The sequence below is a fragment of the Budorcas taxicolor genome, chromosome 7 (genome assembly GCF_023091745.1).
Source record: "Budorcas taxicolor isolate Tak-1 chromosome 7, Takin1.1, whole genome shotgun sequence".
Taxonomy (NCBI): domain Eukaryota; kingdom Metazoa; phylum Chordata; class Mammalia; order Artiodactyla; family Bovidae; genus Budorcas; species Budorcas taxicolor.
This window is the reverse complement of record NC_068916.1, coordinates 107,888,377-107,904,982: the sequence shown is the minus strand read 5'-3', so window position 1 is coordinate 107,904,982 and position 16,606 is coordinate 107,888,377. Positions and strand designations below refer to the sequence as shown.

The 16,606-nt window shown below is 48.9% G+C and overlaps 1 protein-coding gene across 1 annotated transcript in view; it reads right to left on the bottom strand.

The window, feature by feature from the left end:
• Positions 1-12,168, bottom strand: part of MAN2A1 (mannosidase alpha class 2A member 1) — a 197,364-nt gene extending 185,196 nt beyond the window's left edge. The window contains exon 1 of the mRNA XM_052643697.1: positions 12,034-12,168. Coding sequence (XP_052499657.1) covers positions 12,034-12,168 — 135 coding nt within the window. The remainder of the gene's footprint in view (positions 1-12,033) is intronic.
• Between the last annotated feature and the right edge of the window lie 4,438 nt (positions 12,169-16,606).

Genomic DNA, 16,606 nt, shown 5'->3' with positions numbered 1-16,606 from the left:
CTAAAAATACACATTAAGACCTTGGACTCTTGTTTCACTCTTAGTTCCTATGCTCCCAGAACCTACAACAATGCCTGGCACCTGACATGTACTATTTAAAGCTGTTCATCAGTAACAGCCAGCATTTACTGAGCATTTGCTATGTGCCAGGAAGTCTTCTAACTTCTCAAAATTAGCTCTTTTAAAGAATAACTAAATGCTCAACTGTCTCTAGCTGTCTCACAAATGGCAGCTGTGTCTCCACAACCAAGAAGCTCTACCAAAGCAAGGCTCATTTGTGGTATGTCGGTCACAATTTGCACAGGACCCAGCACACAGTGCGTCAGCAAATGATGCTGGTGACGGTGCAACAGGAAGCTCCCTGAGTTACGGGACAGCGAGCATGCCCCAAGAAGGCCGCGACAAGGAACGGGACGCAGACCAAAAAAATGACCGCTGAGGCCCAGTTCACGTCTGCGTCCTTACCTGAAAAATCAAACATTAAATTACCAACCCTGGAAGGGCCTGCCCAGCTCCAAAACTTCCGTGAAGTTTTCATATGACTTTTCTGGGATTCTGATGACTGCTAAGAGAATGACTACCTCAATGGATTTTTAAAAATGCACATTCAGGATTATTTTATGCAGAAAAGAATTCTGAGAATGATTCATACTGTCAGGTTTCTATCCTCTAATGCTCCAAGGGTAAAAATGTTGCCACAAAGGCCAACACCATAGAGTCCATGTTCCTCCTCACGTGTAGCAGGGAAGAGAGCGCAAACGCTGCAAAGTACACCATCAGCCCAAAGCACAGCTTCACTCTGGGGAGAAAGAGCTCCCCGCCTCCCACCACAAAACTAAACACCGGCAGATCTGGACAAAACATGTATTTAGAAGAAAACGACCATCGGCAGGTCCTCTGGCTCTCCAGACCCCTGATTCAGGACAGTGAGGTTCACTGGTAGGATCAGGCCTCACTTGAGACCTGCTCTGACTCTCCAAAAGGCATTTCATTTCTCTAGACTTCTGAAGTGGAGAAGGCAATGGCACCCCACTCCAGTCCTCTTGCCTCGAAAATCCCATGGACGGGGGAGCCTGGCGGGCTGCAGTCCATGGGGTCGCTGAGGGTTGGACACAACTGAGCGACTTCACTTTCACGTTTCACTTTCATGCATTGGAGAAGGAAATGGCAACCCACTTCAGTGTTCTTGCCTGGAGAATCCCAGGGACGGGGGAGCCTGGTGGGCTGCCGTCTATGGGGTCGCACAGAGTTGGACACGACTGAAGTGACTTAGCAGCAGCAGCAGCAGACTTCTGAAGGCGACGACACACAAAGGAAGCAAGTGTGGAAATCTGTTTACATATGAAATATGAATGTATTTTAAAATGAGGGAAAAAAACTTTAAAGTTGCATCACTCAAAGAGATGCATTACACCCGTTTTGTTCATGTGAAATGTACTGCATTTTAATGGTGACAGCAAAGTCTCTGAGGATGCAAACGGGAGAGTGGCCTGTGCCACAAGGAACAATGAAAATCACACATCATCTTTAAGAAGCATGAAGAAGGTTGGAAACTAGCGGGAATTAATTACTCCTAGATAGACAGACTAGCACAGGGCCCTGCCGACGCCCTGGAAGTCAGTTCTTCGCCTCCAAGCTGACCAGTCCTCGGGGTCCCAGAGATGACTGCCGAGTTCTGGCCTGGATCTCTGGCTTATGAAGAAGATACCTGGGCTTGGGCAATCCAAGCAGTCAGATCAGACTCAGGATTCAGCCCGCCTGTGAATTACAACAAATCTAAAATGCAGCAAAGTCACAGTTTGCATCTCAAGACTATGGATCAACTTTGCATAGTTCATGCCTCAGAACCCTCCATCCCAGAGCAGTCCCACAGTAAGAAATCTTTAGGTGGGAGAAGAGAAACAAATTAAGCACGTCAAGCATATCAGTGCTATAACACAGAAGTTCCCCAAGGACATCTGAAAAAATCTATGAAACATGCAGACAACAGGAGTTTTAAACGATACGCTCAAAACACAAACTGAGTCTGAGTAATGCTAACCTAATAACCAGCTTAGAAGAATTTTGTTTGTTTTTAATTAGCCCACGTCTGCTTCAACAGATCTAACCCCACTGTTTGCTTCCAATGTTAATAACAGAGAAATACAGTTTAAAGCAAGGGTTGGCGAACTTCTGCAAAGGGCCAGACAGTAACTTAGGCTTTGAGGGCCACGCTGTTTTTGTCCCAACTACTCATCTCTGCTCTTATAACACAAAAACAGCCAGAGACATTCGATTCACAAAGGAACAAGCGTGACCACATCGTGAACTATTTAACCATTTAAAAATGTAAGCTCCAGTCTCCCATTGTGGTCCTGCAACAACAGGCGGCAGGCCGACCCGGCTGAGTTACCTGACTACAGAGTTCAAGCCCAGAGGCCTGAAAGAATGCAAGGAAGGAGAGCACTTGCCTGGAGCTTTTGGCACTCTCGTCCCACCCGTCTCCACCCCCTTCTTGAAGAGGCCTAGTTAGGACAGCATGAAATGAACAGGAAGGAAGTCTCCATCAGCGACTTTCTAGTTTCCTTCCCAGATTTTTCTGACCTCAAGAAGGAATAAAAAATGCAGTAACCAAAGTCATCAGAATTAGAAGAAATAAAACAAGTAATACTCTGAAGAAAGTAAACAGCTTGCCTGAGAAAGTTTCAGATTTCTCAAGTTATGTTTGCATATGCCTTTCATACTACCTTATTACTGACCAACAAGTCTTCCTGTGCTAAAAGGCAAGGGGGATAGACCTAAACCTTTTAACTAAGTTTGCATAGACGAAAAGATGGCTTATTTACTATCATTTGATCAAATGCTTTTCTCAGAATAAAAGGCTCGCCCAATTTTTTTTGTCTCATTATAATAATATTCCATTTTTAACTTCCATATGAACATAATCTACTCTTGTATTTTCTGTAACATATTGTAATGAGGAATCCTAAAAATGTAAGTGAATTTTGGGCATCTAGTTAAAGGACACATTTCAGTCATGAAAAACAAAAAAAAGCTAGTTATCCCTGAGTATTAGAATTAAGCCTTTTGATTTAAATATACGACAGGACACCATAAAACTCCCAGAAGAGAACACAGGCAAAACATACTGTGACATAAACTGCACCAGTGTTTCCCAAGGCAGTAGAAATACAAGCAAAAACGCACAAATGGACCTACTCAAACTTACAAGCTTTTGCACAACCAAGAAAACCATACACAAAAAGACAGCCTACAGACTGGGAGAGATGATTCGCAAACAATGAGACCAACAGGGCTGGACTTCCAAAATATACAGACAGTTCATACCACAAAAAACACAGTCAGAAAATGAAAAGAAGACCTAAACAGACACTTCTTCCAAGAAGACACACAGCCGGCCAACAGGCACCTGAGGAGGGCCGCTCAGCTCCTCTAATGCCAGAGAAATGCCAATCAGGACCGCAAGAGGCACCACCTCACACCGGCCAAAATGGCCATCGTTAAAAAGTCTGCAAACAAGAAATGCCGGACAGAGTGTGAAAAGAAGGGAACCCTTCTACACTGCTGTTGGAAATGAAAATTGGTGCATTCCCAATGGAGAACAGGAGGCAGGTTCTCAAACAACTAAAAACAGAGTTGCCATGTGATCCTGAAATCCCATTCCTGGGTATATATTCAGACAAAACTATAATTCGAAAAGATACATGTACCCCTATCTTCACACTAAGTGAGTTGCTCAGTCACGTCCAACTCTTTGCAACGCCATGGATGGTAGCCCGCCAGGCTCCTCTGTGCATGAAATTCTCCAAGCAAGAATACTGGACTGGGTTGCCATTCCCTTCTCCAGGGGATCTTCCTGACCCAGGGATCCAACCTGGGTCTCCTGCACTGCAGGCAGATTCTTTACCACTGAGCCACCAGGGTAGCCCCCTATGTTCACAGCAGCACTATTTACAATAGCTAAGACAGAGGGAAAATCTAAATGTCCCTCCACAGACGAACAGATAAAGAAGACGTGCCATACTCACACACAGACACGTAACGGAGTATTACTCAGAAATAAAAGAACAGAACGGGATAATGTCATCCGAAGCTACATGGACAGACCTAGAGACTGTCATACTAGACAGAGTGAGTCAGAAACAGAAAGCAAACACTGTATGATATCACGCGTACGTGCGGTCTAAAGCACGACACACATAAGCTCACCGTGAGACAGAAACGGGCTCACAGACACAGAGGAGGCCTGTGGCTTCCAAGGGGCCAGGGGGCAGGGGTGGACTGGGACCAGCAGACGCAAGCTATGCATAGAGAATGGAAAAACAACAGAGTCCTAGTGCACAGCCCAGGGAACTATACTCGATATCCTGTAATAAACTGCAATGGAAGAGAATGCGTGAAAGCACACACACACGCATGTGTAACCAGACAGACTTTGCTCTTCCCCAGAGACTAGCGTAATGTTGTAGATCAACTCTAATTAAAAAATAGAGAAGAACTGGGCCTTTTAATCATTTTTTCCTAAAATGCAAAATTCCAACATAGTGTGATCAGCATAAAGAACACATCTTTGGCAAGAGTGAAGTCAAAGAGGTTTTCAAAGGGTTGATTTTTCCTCAGGAGGCCATTAAGCGATGTCTGGAGACATTTTTGGTAGCTCCCAGTCAGACAAAGGCATTTCTGGCATCCCGTGGTGAAGACCAGGGATGCTGCCACACATCCTAGGGTGCGTACGGATCCTGGGACAGCTCCCCACCCTGCAGACCACAGCCACAGACGCCATCAGCAAAGGCAGCGAGGCGCCAGAGGAGGAGCGCGCACATGTCTAAACCAGGGTGCGCCGGGGGGTCTCCTTCTTTAGAAATAGTTAATTTAACATAAAATATTTACCGCCTACCAACTATGCACTGGTTGGCATAAAAGTATAAATAACATTACCTTAAACTTAAATACACTGTCTCACAGAAAAACTACATTGTAACCTCAAGAGACTGAATTTACTCAGTTCAAATTATTTAATTCTTCCCTATCATAAAGCAAGCTTAGCAATACCAGCAGTAGGTCTGAATTCCATTTCAGTACAATCGACCCTCAAACCTGTTTGAACCTAAACATGGTTTCGACCTTAAAAATAGCAGTTTTGCTATTAACACCTATTACTGAAACAGAAACCCGTTTTAGCTAAAATGGTCTACCTCCTCTCCTGATCAACCTACTAATCACAACTATGAACAGAAGCAAAATTTGCTCTTTAGAGTTCCTCCTTCTCTCCTGAGCTTTCTATTCACTGTAACAGATGATGCTACCGGGACAGAAGGTCCAATCCAGCAGCTGGAGACTGTATCCTAGTTGCTGAATATCCTCCTGTTTTCTTAAAGACCGCCACGGAAACGAGGGGACACGGAAAACTAAGCAAAGCAGGGAATCAGCTGCAGCTGCTGGACTACTCCTTTTAGGAAATCTCAACACTTAGTCCAGTCTGCTAAAAAAAAAAAAAGCCAAACTTTTAACAGCTATCACCAACAGCAATAGCTGACTTAAAAAAACAAGTAAAAGTGGTAATTTTAATGTGTTTTATCCACAGCCCAGATATCCCTTAATGCTAATTAATGAGTCACAGAGAAAATCTCCTTTAGATAAACAGGATTGGAACATCTCCCAAGCAAAAGTATTTGGTTAAGTCCTAATAGCAGTGCTGATCTGGAAATAAAACACTGAATTCAACTTAAAAATTAATCAATTTAAACCTTCAAACCAGGTGCAATCCTGAGTGTCTGTCTCTAGGAAGCCCCTTGAGTCTTAGTGGAACATGCAGGTACAAGGAGTGCCGAAAGACTGCTGGACTCGGGAGGAGGAAGAAGAAACCAACTCTCTTCAGGGCTTTCCTGCTGTTACTCATTTCTCTGAAATTCCTGGACGCCACCATGGTCAAAGTTCCATCACTTCTCAGAAGTCACAGATCTCCAACAGCAGACCTCAAGAAATGAAACAAACTCTCTGATACACACCTGCACAAACCCCAGCAACAAGTGCTCCAATTTATAAATGGAGTGCACTGAAGTGTGGGGAAGCAGAAAAGACCACATTTTTCTATTTATTACTCTTAAGAGTCACAGATTTTAAAACCAAGAAAAAACAAGTGGGGAACTAAGGTCAACTTTTATTAAACATATACTATGTTAACTCTTAAGAAAATAGTAGAGATGCAAAGTGTTCTAGCATATTTTTATAGGTGTATTAATTTTCACAGTCAAAGACAAAAAAACAAAAGGGCAGAAACGTCTCCCTCTACCAGCGGCTTTCCATCAGACACTTACAGACATTCACACTCTGCCACTTGATAAATGTTATCTGGGCACAAAGATAAAATCTGAACTTCAATTTTACATTTGCCATCAATCTCAATCTCTGAACTTTCAAGAAGTAAAATTAATCCCTATATCACATGCTATACTAAAGATCGATAATTTGTTATACACAACCTGAGTCATTAATTCTCCAGATCCAAACATAAGACATTAATACGCCATCTGCTTAAACACAATGTAGACAGTAAGCAACGTGTGAAATCTGCTTGTGGCAAGTGATGAAGAATTTCGGGAACACCTTAACAATGTCTCTCCTTTCCATTTGCTTGAATTCTTACATTACCTCAAAGCATCTTCAGGGCATTAGGCCCTGGTCAACCTCTCATTCACAGTGGAATTTTTATTAATTTTTCTAGCTGAGATTTATTAACCCTGAAATAGACACACAAAAGCCACTGTTGCCTCAAGGCTTCAAAGCAATTCCTCCAAGAAACAGAGAGGAAAGCCTTCTAAGGACTATATGCAGGGTGGAGAAAGTGGAGCACCCAGAGTTGGGCTTACTTCCACCCGAGTCTGGCCAGGCCATGGAAAACACAGACCTCTTGGGGGGAGGGAAAAAGAACGAAAGCAAATAGACTGCTCTCAACTGAAGACAGTTTTAAACATATCTTGTTTACATGATGGACCATGTAAGGTTCCATGTTAACTGGAAGAAACTAAAATGGACAATTCAGAGCAAATCAACCCCTTTCTAGAAAAACCATCTCACTAGACACCAAAAGTGGTTTACAGTGACTGACTGACTACCTTAAAGAATTTAATACCCAGTCATAAAGAAATATAATTTAGTGCCACCTAGTTTCACTGTTTGGTGTTCTCATCAGATTAAGGTTTACACAGGCGTTAGAAGGAGTGAAAAAAATAAAAATCAACTCAAATGCTGGGATGCTATGCTGCATAATGGTTTCCACTGCAACACTTAGCTCTCAAGTGAGCTGGAAGATACTGTGGTAGAGGTACAATCTCCAGCATGAAATGTTTCCTAAAAAGGAGCACATGCAGGGGTCCCTGAGGTATGCCTGTACAGCGCGCATGTGTTCCTGTGTGCAGTATGCGTGTGCGTGCTCAGTCGAGTCCAGCTCTTTGCGACCCCGTGGACTGTAGCCCGCCAGGCTCCTCCTTCCATGGGGATTCTCCGGGCAAGAATACTGGAGTGGGTTGCCATTTCCTCCTCCAGGGGCTCTTCCTGACCCAGGGATTGAACCCGCAGCTCCTGCAGCTCCTGCACTGGCAGGCGGATTCTTACCCATTGAACTATCTGGGAAACTCTATGCCTGTACCATATGACCCAGCAATTGTATTTCTGGGCATTTTTCACAGAGAAATCAGGACATGTGTTCACACAAAAACTGTATGTGAATGACTGTAATGTCCATAGCAGCTTTATCCAAAATAAACTATCCCAAACTGGAAACAATCCAGATGTCTTTCAACTGGGTGAATGGTTAAACAAACTATGCTCTGTCTATGGAATACTCACTAATAATAAGGAACAAAATAAAAATGAAAAGATAACAACATCAATGAAAAATAATAAGGAACAAACTTGTAACAACCTGGATGTCTCTCCAGAGATTTACACTGAGTGGAAAAAGCCAATCCCCAAAGGTTGCACACTATGTGATTTCACTTGTCATTCTTGAAATGACAAAATTATTGAAATTGAGGAACAGATGAGTAGTTGCCAGGGGCTAGAAGGGGAAGGGATAGGAAGGAAGTGGTCATGGCTATAAAAGGGCAATGTAAGGGGTACTCCTGGCAATGGGAATATTCTGTATCTTCATTATCTCAAGATGTTACCCTACAGTTGGGAAGATGTTACCACTGGGGGAAACTGTTAAAGGATACATGTTATCTCTTTGTATTATTACTTATACTTGCATGTGACCCCATAATTATTTCCAAACTGACGTTTTTTAAAAGCATCAAAGGAGAAAAAAAAAGAAGCAGCATGTTCATTAGGGCTTCATATTAAAAATTCCTTTAAAAAAAGTCATACGCTAAGAAGCCACAGAGCAACATGCTCTTTTTTTCTACAAAGAAGCTGGGGCCTAAACAGTAGGCAAAGGATCACTAGGGGCAGTACAGCATAGTGGCTGAGAGCTTAGACTCCAAAGGCTGCCTGTTGAAATCTCAGCTTTTAGCTGTGTGACTTTGGGCAAGTTACTCTCTTCATGCCTGAGCTTCCTCACCTACTAGGTGGTGACTGGGTGAACGCAGTTTATCAAGACTAAAACACATCGGCTAGTATCAGACATACAAGGGTGTAAGAATATTTATCCAGTCCATCTGCCTGGGGATTCAGTGGCTCTTCAAAACTAAATCAGCAAAGGTGTCTTTTGCACTGAAAATCCAGTATGAAAATCTCAGAAAGACAAACTTAAGTATAAAAAGTTCCACTTTCCAAACCCTCTCCCCTTGCTGCTGCTAAGTAGCTTCAATCGTGTCCGGCTCTGTGCGACCCCATAGACGGCAGTCCACCAGGCTCCACCGTCTCTGGGATTCTCCAGGCAAGAATACTGGAATGGGTTGCCATTTCCTCCTCCAATGCATGAAAGTGAAAGTGAAGTTGCTTAGTCGTGTCCTAAAACAAAATACACAGAAGGCCTTCTCTTCCAGCAGCTACTGTCACTTTCCATTAAATGCTTTATGTTCTAAGCAGAACTTCAGTCCCTTGATGAGAACTAGGGCTGGATGCTAAAATATTGGAATTAACTTCACCTAAGACTTTCCAGAGACCAAATGAGTCACTCACTATTCTTTAGAAATAGTCAAATGTCAAGGTTGCCAGAGAACCCAACCTCAGATGTTTGCATAAATCATTTCCAAGTGATCGTCAAGTCAAACCCAAAGGATATTACTCAAGATAACATTCTGAGTAAGATCAGTTTTTATGGTTTTTCCTGTAATGGAGAAAATTCTGAAAGTGGGACTACTGGGACGAAAATCACAGCAAGTTAAAGCCCCCAAATTATACATCATATTTTAGAAAGGCTTAAAACCCCAGGGTGTCACCCCTCCCCCCACTTTTTTTAAACTGTTTTATCCAATCTCATCAACAAGCACTGGACACACTCTAAACTCCATATTTAACGATACCCCATAGTGCTCATCCCACCGTATTTTCTCTATAATACGACCTTAAAGTGTAGAGAGCAAGGCGACTGCAGCCCTCAGAACAGAGCCATTGCTGCGCCATCACTACACCATTACCAGGTAACAGGTCCTGCTCAGCCATTGGTCAGCACCGCCCACTGGCAACCAACAGTCAATAAGAGACCGTTAGTGGTCCTGCTCAGCCATTGGATGGCACCGCAGTGGGCCCCGCCCACTGGCAACCAACGGTCAATGGGGGTTTCGGCCTAGAGTTCTAGGGTGGAGGTCACCAGGTGGAGAGTGAGGCAAGAGGCGGATCCTGACCTCCCCCCACCCCTTCAGCCTGTTCTCTGGCCTTGGGCAAGTGGATGAGCTGCGGGTTGCAGGGAACAGGCTGAGGGCCGTGTCCTGCCGGGCTCCAGAGCCCTCCCCAAAGTCACCGCTAGCCTTGGCCAGGGCTTCCCGGGCAGCTCAGCTGGTAAAGAACCCGCCTGCAGTGCAGGAGACCCCGGTTCGGTTCCTGGGTGGGGAAGTCCCCCTGGAGATGGGACAGGTACCCGCTTTCGTACTCTTGGGCTTCTCTGGTGGCTCTGGCAGTCAAGAATCCGCCTGCAATGCAGGAGCCCTGGGTTTGATCCCTGGGTGGGGAAGATCCCCTGGAGGAGGGCCTGGCAACCAGTGTTCCTGCCTGGGGAATCCCCAGGGACACAGGAGCCTGGCGGGCTACAGCCCAGTCGGTCACAGAGTGTTGGACATGACTGAGCGACTAAGCCCAGCACAGCGACCCTTGGCCCAGGCCTGGAGGCGCCGGTGACCCTCTCCTCCATCCCTGCCTCTGTGACCTGATGGCAGTAGCCATCTGCGCCGACACAGCCTGGGCCCCTGGGCCCCTGGGCCCGCCGGCCAGAGCCTGAGGAGCCTGCCGGCCAGCTGGGTTCGGAGCCAGGCTCCTCAGCGATGGCCGGGGCAGGGTCTGGGGCCCTGGCCCTGAGGGAGCCGCAGCTGAGACCGCCACTTCTTAGCCGGGACCTGCACCTCGGTGGGGAAAGTTGTGCCTTGGGATCTCGCCCTTTTTTTGTCAGGACAGAGAATAAGATTGATTACATAGAGATTTACAGGAACATCCTTACCTTACCATGGCTTGACGTCAAGAATAAAGGGTTTGACACCAAGAAGTCTGCAACAACTAACCATGCCCCTCCCTCACCTTTTGCTTTTAAAAGGGCTTTCGTGAAAGCTTTGAGTAAATTTGCGGCTCTTAAGACATGAGCCACCCATTTCCTTGCATGACCCTCAATAAACCTGCCTCTGTTCCAAACCCCAATGTTTTAGTGTTGTTTGGCCTCACTGTGCATCAGACACACAACGTGCATTTTCAATAACAAAAGCAAAAGCTTTTAAATTTTTTGATACATCTGTTTACCATCAGATTATTAATATTTCATCTGCAAAGCATTTTGAGTGCACTGTACTGATGGCACCATTCACAATGGTGTCACGTGGTCTTCACTTTCATAAATCAGGTAAAATCACTCTAATTTCATTAAATTTAAGCTTTTTGTCCCAGTGTATCACCGGAACAAAAGGCAAAAATATTCTTTGGTTATTTACACTGTCACCCAAAAGATAAAAAACAAAACAAAAAACGCCAACTTGTTCACGTCCTACGTTTCTCTGCTGTTAAGTAGCTGATGTATCAGCTTGTCGGGGTTTGGGGTTCTTCAGGTTCATTCATTGCAGGGGATACTACACGTTACCCAGTTTTACTAAAATTTCTAGATCTTACAGATCATTGGCAAATAACAAATCGCACAGGCGGCGCGGTATCTTCCCAAATAGGAACCGATTGTTCCGTTCGCTTATTTTTAGTAACTTTAAATAAAAGACTGAAGATGGGTCGTTTTCCCAGTTCCTTTGACAGTGTGACCGTGGCCCGGGACGGAGCGCCCCACAGCTTCCGGCTGGAGAATGACACGCGCTTCCCCAGGTTCTCCCGACTGCGCCCAACAAACCCGAGGTAACAGCTGAAGAATGACGACACCAAAATCAACCCTACAGATTTTCGTCCTAGAGGTCTGCAACACCAAATAAACTTTTATGTCTCCGGAGACAGTGGAGTTAGAAAACAAATAAAACACCCAGATGGGGTCTGCTCGATCGGTTTCCGCGACCGAGGTCGCGCAGGGGGTCTGCGGCGGCTTAACCCTGTGCGGGCCGGGGACTCCCCAAACAGCTGTCAGGGGGCGCTGCGCGCGAGCGAGCCGCACAACGCGCCGGCGCCCCGGCCGGCAGGTGAGCGCCCCCGCAGGCCCGGGCCCCGGGGCGTGATCGCGCCACCGCAGGCCGCCCGGCACTTTGCTAACTCCGCGCGCCCTGGGAGGCGGCGACTCCCCCGGCCGCGGCCACCGCCGTCCGAACGCCGCGGCGCCCGGGTGGGAGGAGGATCCGAGCCTCCCCCGTCCAGTTGGGCCTCGCCCTGCCCGAGCGCGGAGCCTCGGCGGAGCAGCGGGTAACTACCGACTCCGCCCGCACCCTCCCGGAGCCCCGCGACCCACTCCCCGGGGCTCACCTGCGGGAAGGAGCCCTCGCGGCGCGGGCTCTTGGGGTAGTCCAAGTGACCCCGGTCCAGCATCAGGTAGAGCGAGAAGATCACCACGCAGAAGATAGCGCTGCCGAAAACGGTGAGCTGCCGGCTCAACTTCATGTTTCCTCGATAGACCCGGCTCCCGAGCACGCTCCCCGCTCGGAGCCGGCGGAGCGCGGACTCCGGGAAGCGGCGGCCGGAGGCTCCCGGCTCCTGGGCTTTCGCCCTGTGCGCGCTCCTCTCCGCCGCGGGCGCGGGTCCGGGCGGCGTCCCCACGCGCCCTCGGCCCTCGGCCCGGCCCGCCGCCCTCCCCGGGGCGGGACGCCTCACGCCCGGAAGGGGCCCGCTCGCCCTGGCCGCGGATCTCCGCGCCGGCCGCCGGCGGGGCGCGCGGGGCAGGCGCAGGCAGGGTCGCCGCGCGGACTTGCTGCCGCCGTCGCGAGCACCGGGTCGGCAGGAAAAGTTTTCTCGAGCCGGGCCGGCGCGTTCTCTCCGCCCAGGAGTGCGGGCGCGGCAGCTCCGCGCCGAGAGACCAGGTCCGCGGAGCCGCGGGGAAGGAAATCAGGCGGGAGGGGCCGGGCCCCACAACTTAGCGCCGGGACGGCCGGGCCCGCCCCGAGGCGCCGCCCCCGCCCGCCGGCGGAGCCCCTTCCTGCCGCCGCCGCCGCCGCCGCCGCGCCGCCGCCGCCGCGCCGCCGGGCCGGGGCGCGCCCGGCTCTGACAGGACTTTCCTCAGAGGGCGCGCCCGCCGGCCGGCCTCCCGCCCCCGCCGCCCCGGCCTCCGGGCTCTCGGGGACCGGGCAGCGCCGGGGGCGCAGGGGGCGGGCGGCGGCGGCGCGCGGGGGAGGACGACGGGGCCAGGAGGGGAGCCTCCCCTGGAGAAGCCCGCTCCAGCCGCAGCCGCGAGTCCCCGCCCGCCCGCCCCGCACGCACGGCGATGGCGGCGGCGGCCGCGAAAGGCAACGCCGGCTCCGCAGCGCCCCTCGGCGCCCGCGCGCCGGCCGCCGCGAGCCCGCGGAGACAGCGGCGGAGCAGCGCCGCGCGGTCAGTGGGCGCCCGCGGCCCCGGCACCGAGGCGGCGTCAGGCCCCGCCCCCCGACGCGCGGGCGGGGGGCGGGCGCCCCGGCGGCCAATCAGCGCGCGCCGCCCGCAGGGCCCGCCCCGCGCCGGCCTCGGGAGCGCCGCGGCGGGAGGGCGGCCGCGCGGGAGTGCCGACGCCGAGGCCCCGGCTCCGCCGCGCTCTCTCCCCGCCTCCCTTTCGTCGCCCGGGTCTCCTGACCTCGAGGCCCAGGCCTGAGGGGCCGTGGGCAGAAACTCGTGAGGAGAAAGGGGCTGCGCGTTGTGCTCAGACTCACGCTTGCCTCCGTTGCCCACCTGACGTCTGGCCAAACCTGAGGGCAGGAGCCCCCCGACAGGTATAGGCACCAGGCCACAAAACCTGAGGGAAACCGGCCTGCCGGCGGGGTCTCCATTACGGCTCAGCCCAGCTCACCCTTTTTGGCTGCACTGGGAAATGGATCTGGGCCCTGTGAAGTGAGCGTTCCTCTGACGGCAGAGGCGGAAGCCTTGTCCGTGGAGAAGGCCGAATTGCGTTTTCTGCCGGGTTTGGTATATGGGCAGGCAGGCTCCGGCGGCATTCCTGGCTCCCCCCGTGCCGCGCTCCGGTGTTGCTCAGGGGCCAACAGTCTGCGCGCGCTTCAACAACTCTGTTTTTGTAGTTAAGGCAGTTCAGTCGCTCACTCGTGTCCGACTCTGCGACCCCATGGACTGCAGTTCGCCAGGCCTCCCTCTCCATCACCAACTCCGAGAGTTTACTCAAACTCATGTCTATCTATCTAGTCAGTGACGCCTTCCACCCATTTTCGTCGTAGAGGGGCTAAAAACAGACTCGACCTCCTGAATAACTTTCTGAGCACCCTGGAGGCAAGATTCATAGCAAGCTCCAGAGGGCGGATTTTTCACGAGGAATGCCGCCACAGTGGTGTCTCTGCCATTCAGTGGGCCTGGCCGTGCCCTCTGCAGTCAGGTCTGGGTCTTAGCCCTGGGAAGGACCGGGGGAGCTCGTCTTTAACAACTCCGTCTCCTAACCCCAGGGTTATTGATAAGACTGACTCCGTATAACGGCTATTTCTGTATCTTCACTCATCTTAGTAGTGAATCTCATTAGTCCAAAACCCTGTGGTAGTTAATAATTCTTTTTATTAAGCTTTTTTTATAGTCCCAAGAGATAGTTCAGTTTGATTGGACACTTGGGCTTGAGTTGGGTGCTGAGTTCCTTGACAGAGTTAAGAGGCTAGGACTTCGTGGTGCCGGGGGCACCTTGATTAGCCAGCCACCTGTGGCTGAATGTGACGGACTACCAAGTTCCTTGGGGCCCCAAGTGGCAGTTACACTGGACTGTTATGGCTGTGAGGTAACTGTAAGGACTGTGGTGTAAGATGTATTCTTTTGAGTTCCTTCGAATGCTGAAAAAGAGAAATAATAAGCACAGTTCCAAATTACGGTAAGAGAACCAGAGAGATTGTGTACAGTTCTAAAGGAAGCTCATTGATTGTAGTGGCAAAACGATATTGCTGAAAATCAAACACATTTTTGTTTTCATGTTACTGCATTACAACTTCTGTCAAATTCACATATGCTAAGTTTCTAATGTAAAAGAGTGCTATTAAATAACAGGATCCCCAAACTTGGAGTGTGTTAGACCCAGAGAAAACAGACAATTTTGCACCCACGTGTCACTCTGAGCCCTTCTCACTAGTGGAAGTAGGTTGCCCTCCAGTTTCTGAGGAGGCACGCTTCCTCTTCAGAGGTAGGCTTGAAAATTCCTTGAGAATTTCCAGATGCCTTGAGAGGAAATTCTCATTCTCCTCAAAAACCATGGTAATCTCCTTCTCCTACCAGTGTTGTCACAACTAAAATCAATTTACAGCAAGTTCCTGGGGATATAGGTGCACACTGTGATGGAGGAAGAAGTAACATATGCAAAGGAATGATAAGACTTTTCTAATACATAGGCAGAAACCTGGAGAACATGTGTTTGTATGGATTCTGAGGTGTTAGACCATGGATGATGGAATATAATAGTGTGCTGAGCCAAGTTTATTAATATGCTTTTTATTATATGTGTTAACTCATGTGGCTAAAAATGTTCTAGTACTTTACTTGGTTGATTGATGGAAACTTAGACTCATTGGTTGCCTGAAGTTTGTGAGGTTGAAATGCTGAGCTTCCCTGGCATAATGTGCAGTGGGGAATCCAAAGTTGAGGGAAATGTTACCCTAGACTTACCGCATGTAATCTGCATACCCATCCTCCAAAGGCCCAGAAGACACTCCCCTCACTGAAGAATTGAGAAATACATTCGTGAGAGGAAGACATGCATCTCTGAAATTTTCTGTGGATGTTTCCCTCTGTAGGCCATGTATGACTGTCAATGATGCCACTATTAATAATGGCTCATTGATAATGGCTCATTGATGATAATGGACTCATTGATAATGATGGGGTTAACAAAACCCCAAATTGCAGACTATACCGATGATGTGACTACATCTGCCTTATGAAAGGGCAGCAGGTGTGTGCAGGCAATCAGAATGCCTTTGCCCACAGAGAGGCCCTTGGAAAAAGAAAGGCAACCTAATAGAACGCTATGTGTGCTCAGTTGCTTCAGTGGTGTCCGACTCTGCAACCCCATCGATTGTAGCCCACCAGGCTCCTCTGTCCGTGGGATTTCCCAAGCAAAAATACTGGAGTGGGTTTCCATACCCTCCTCCAGGGGACCTTCCCAATCCAGGGATTGAACCTTCTGCGTTGCACATTTGGATTCTTTACCACCTGAGTCCTCAGGGAAACCCCCTAAGAGAATACTACTTGATATTTATTAACAAGAAAAGCTCTAAAGCAGGTGGCCAAAATCCAATCTGATTCACCACAGTGGATTCTCTCAGTTTTTAGACCTGTATCAATTCACAGACCCAGAACCTCTTGATTGAAGGAGAGTCTGTGTACTCTTTAGGAATTACCTTGCACCATTGCCACAGTGGCTCAGATGGTAAAGAGTCTGCCTGCAATGCGGGAGACCGGGGTTCAATCCCTGTATTGGGAAAATCTCTTGGAGAAGGAAATAGCAACACACTCCAGTATCCTTGCCTGGAAAATCACATGGATGGTGGAGCCTGGTGGGCTATAGTCCAAGGGGTCGCAAAGAGTTGAACGGGACTTCACTTTCATTGCCGCAATGCATGTTGTAAATGATCCCTCAACCTTGTCCCCCCAAAATGTGTGGCCATATGCTAGAGTGGTTGTACAATGGAAAAAAGGAAATAGATCTTCTGAGGTTTTCTGGATCTTGGATCTGAATTGATGCTAATTCCTGGGGACACACAACACCACTGTGACACTTCAACTAAAGCTGGAAGTTATCTTGGTCCGTTGATGGATGAAGCCTTAGCTCATGTCCAGCTCAGAGTTGGTCATTAGGTCACTTGATCCACACACCAACCAACTGTGTAATTATTTTCTGAGGTCTAGAACAGATCATATCCCCATTTTGGCTTTC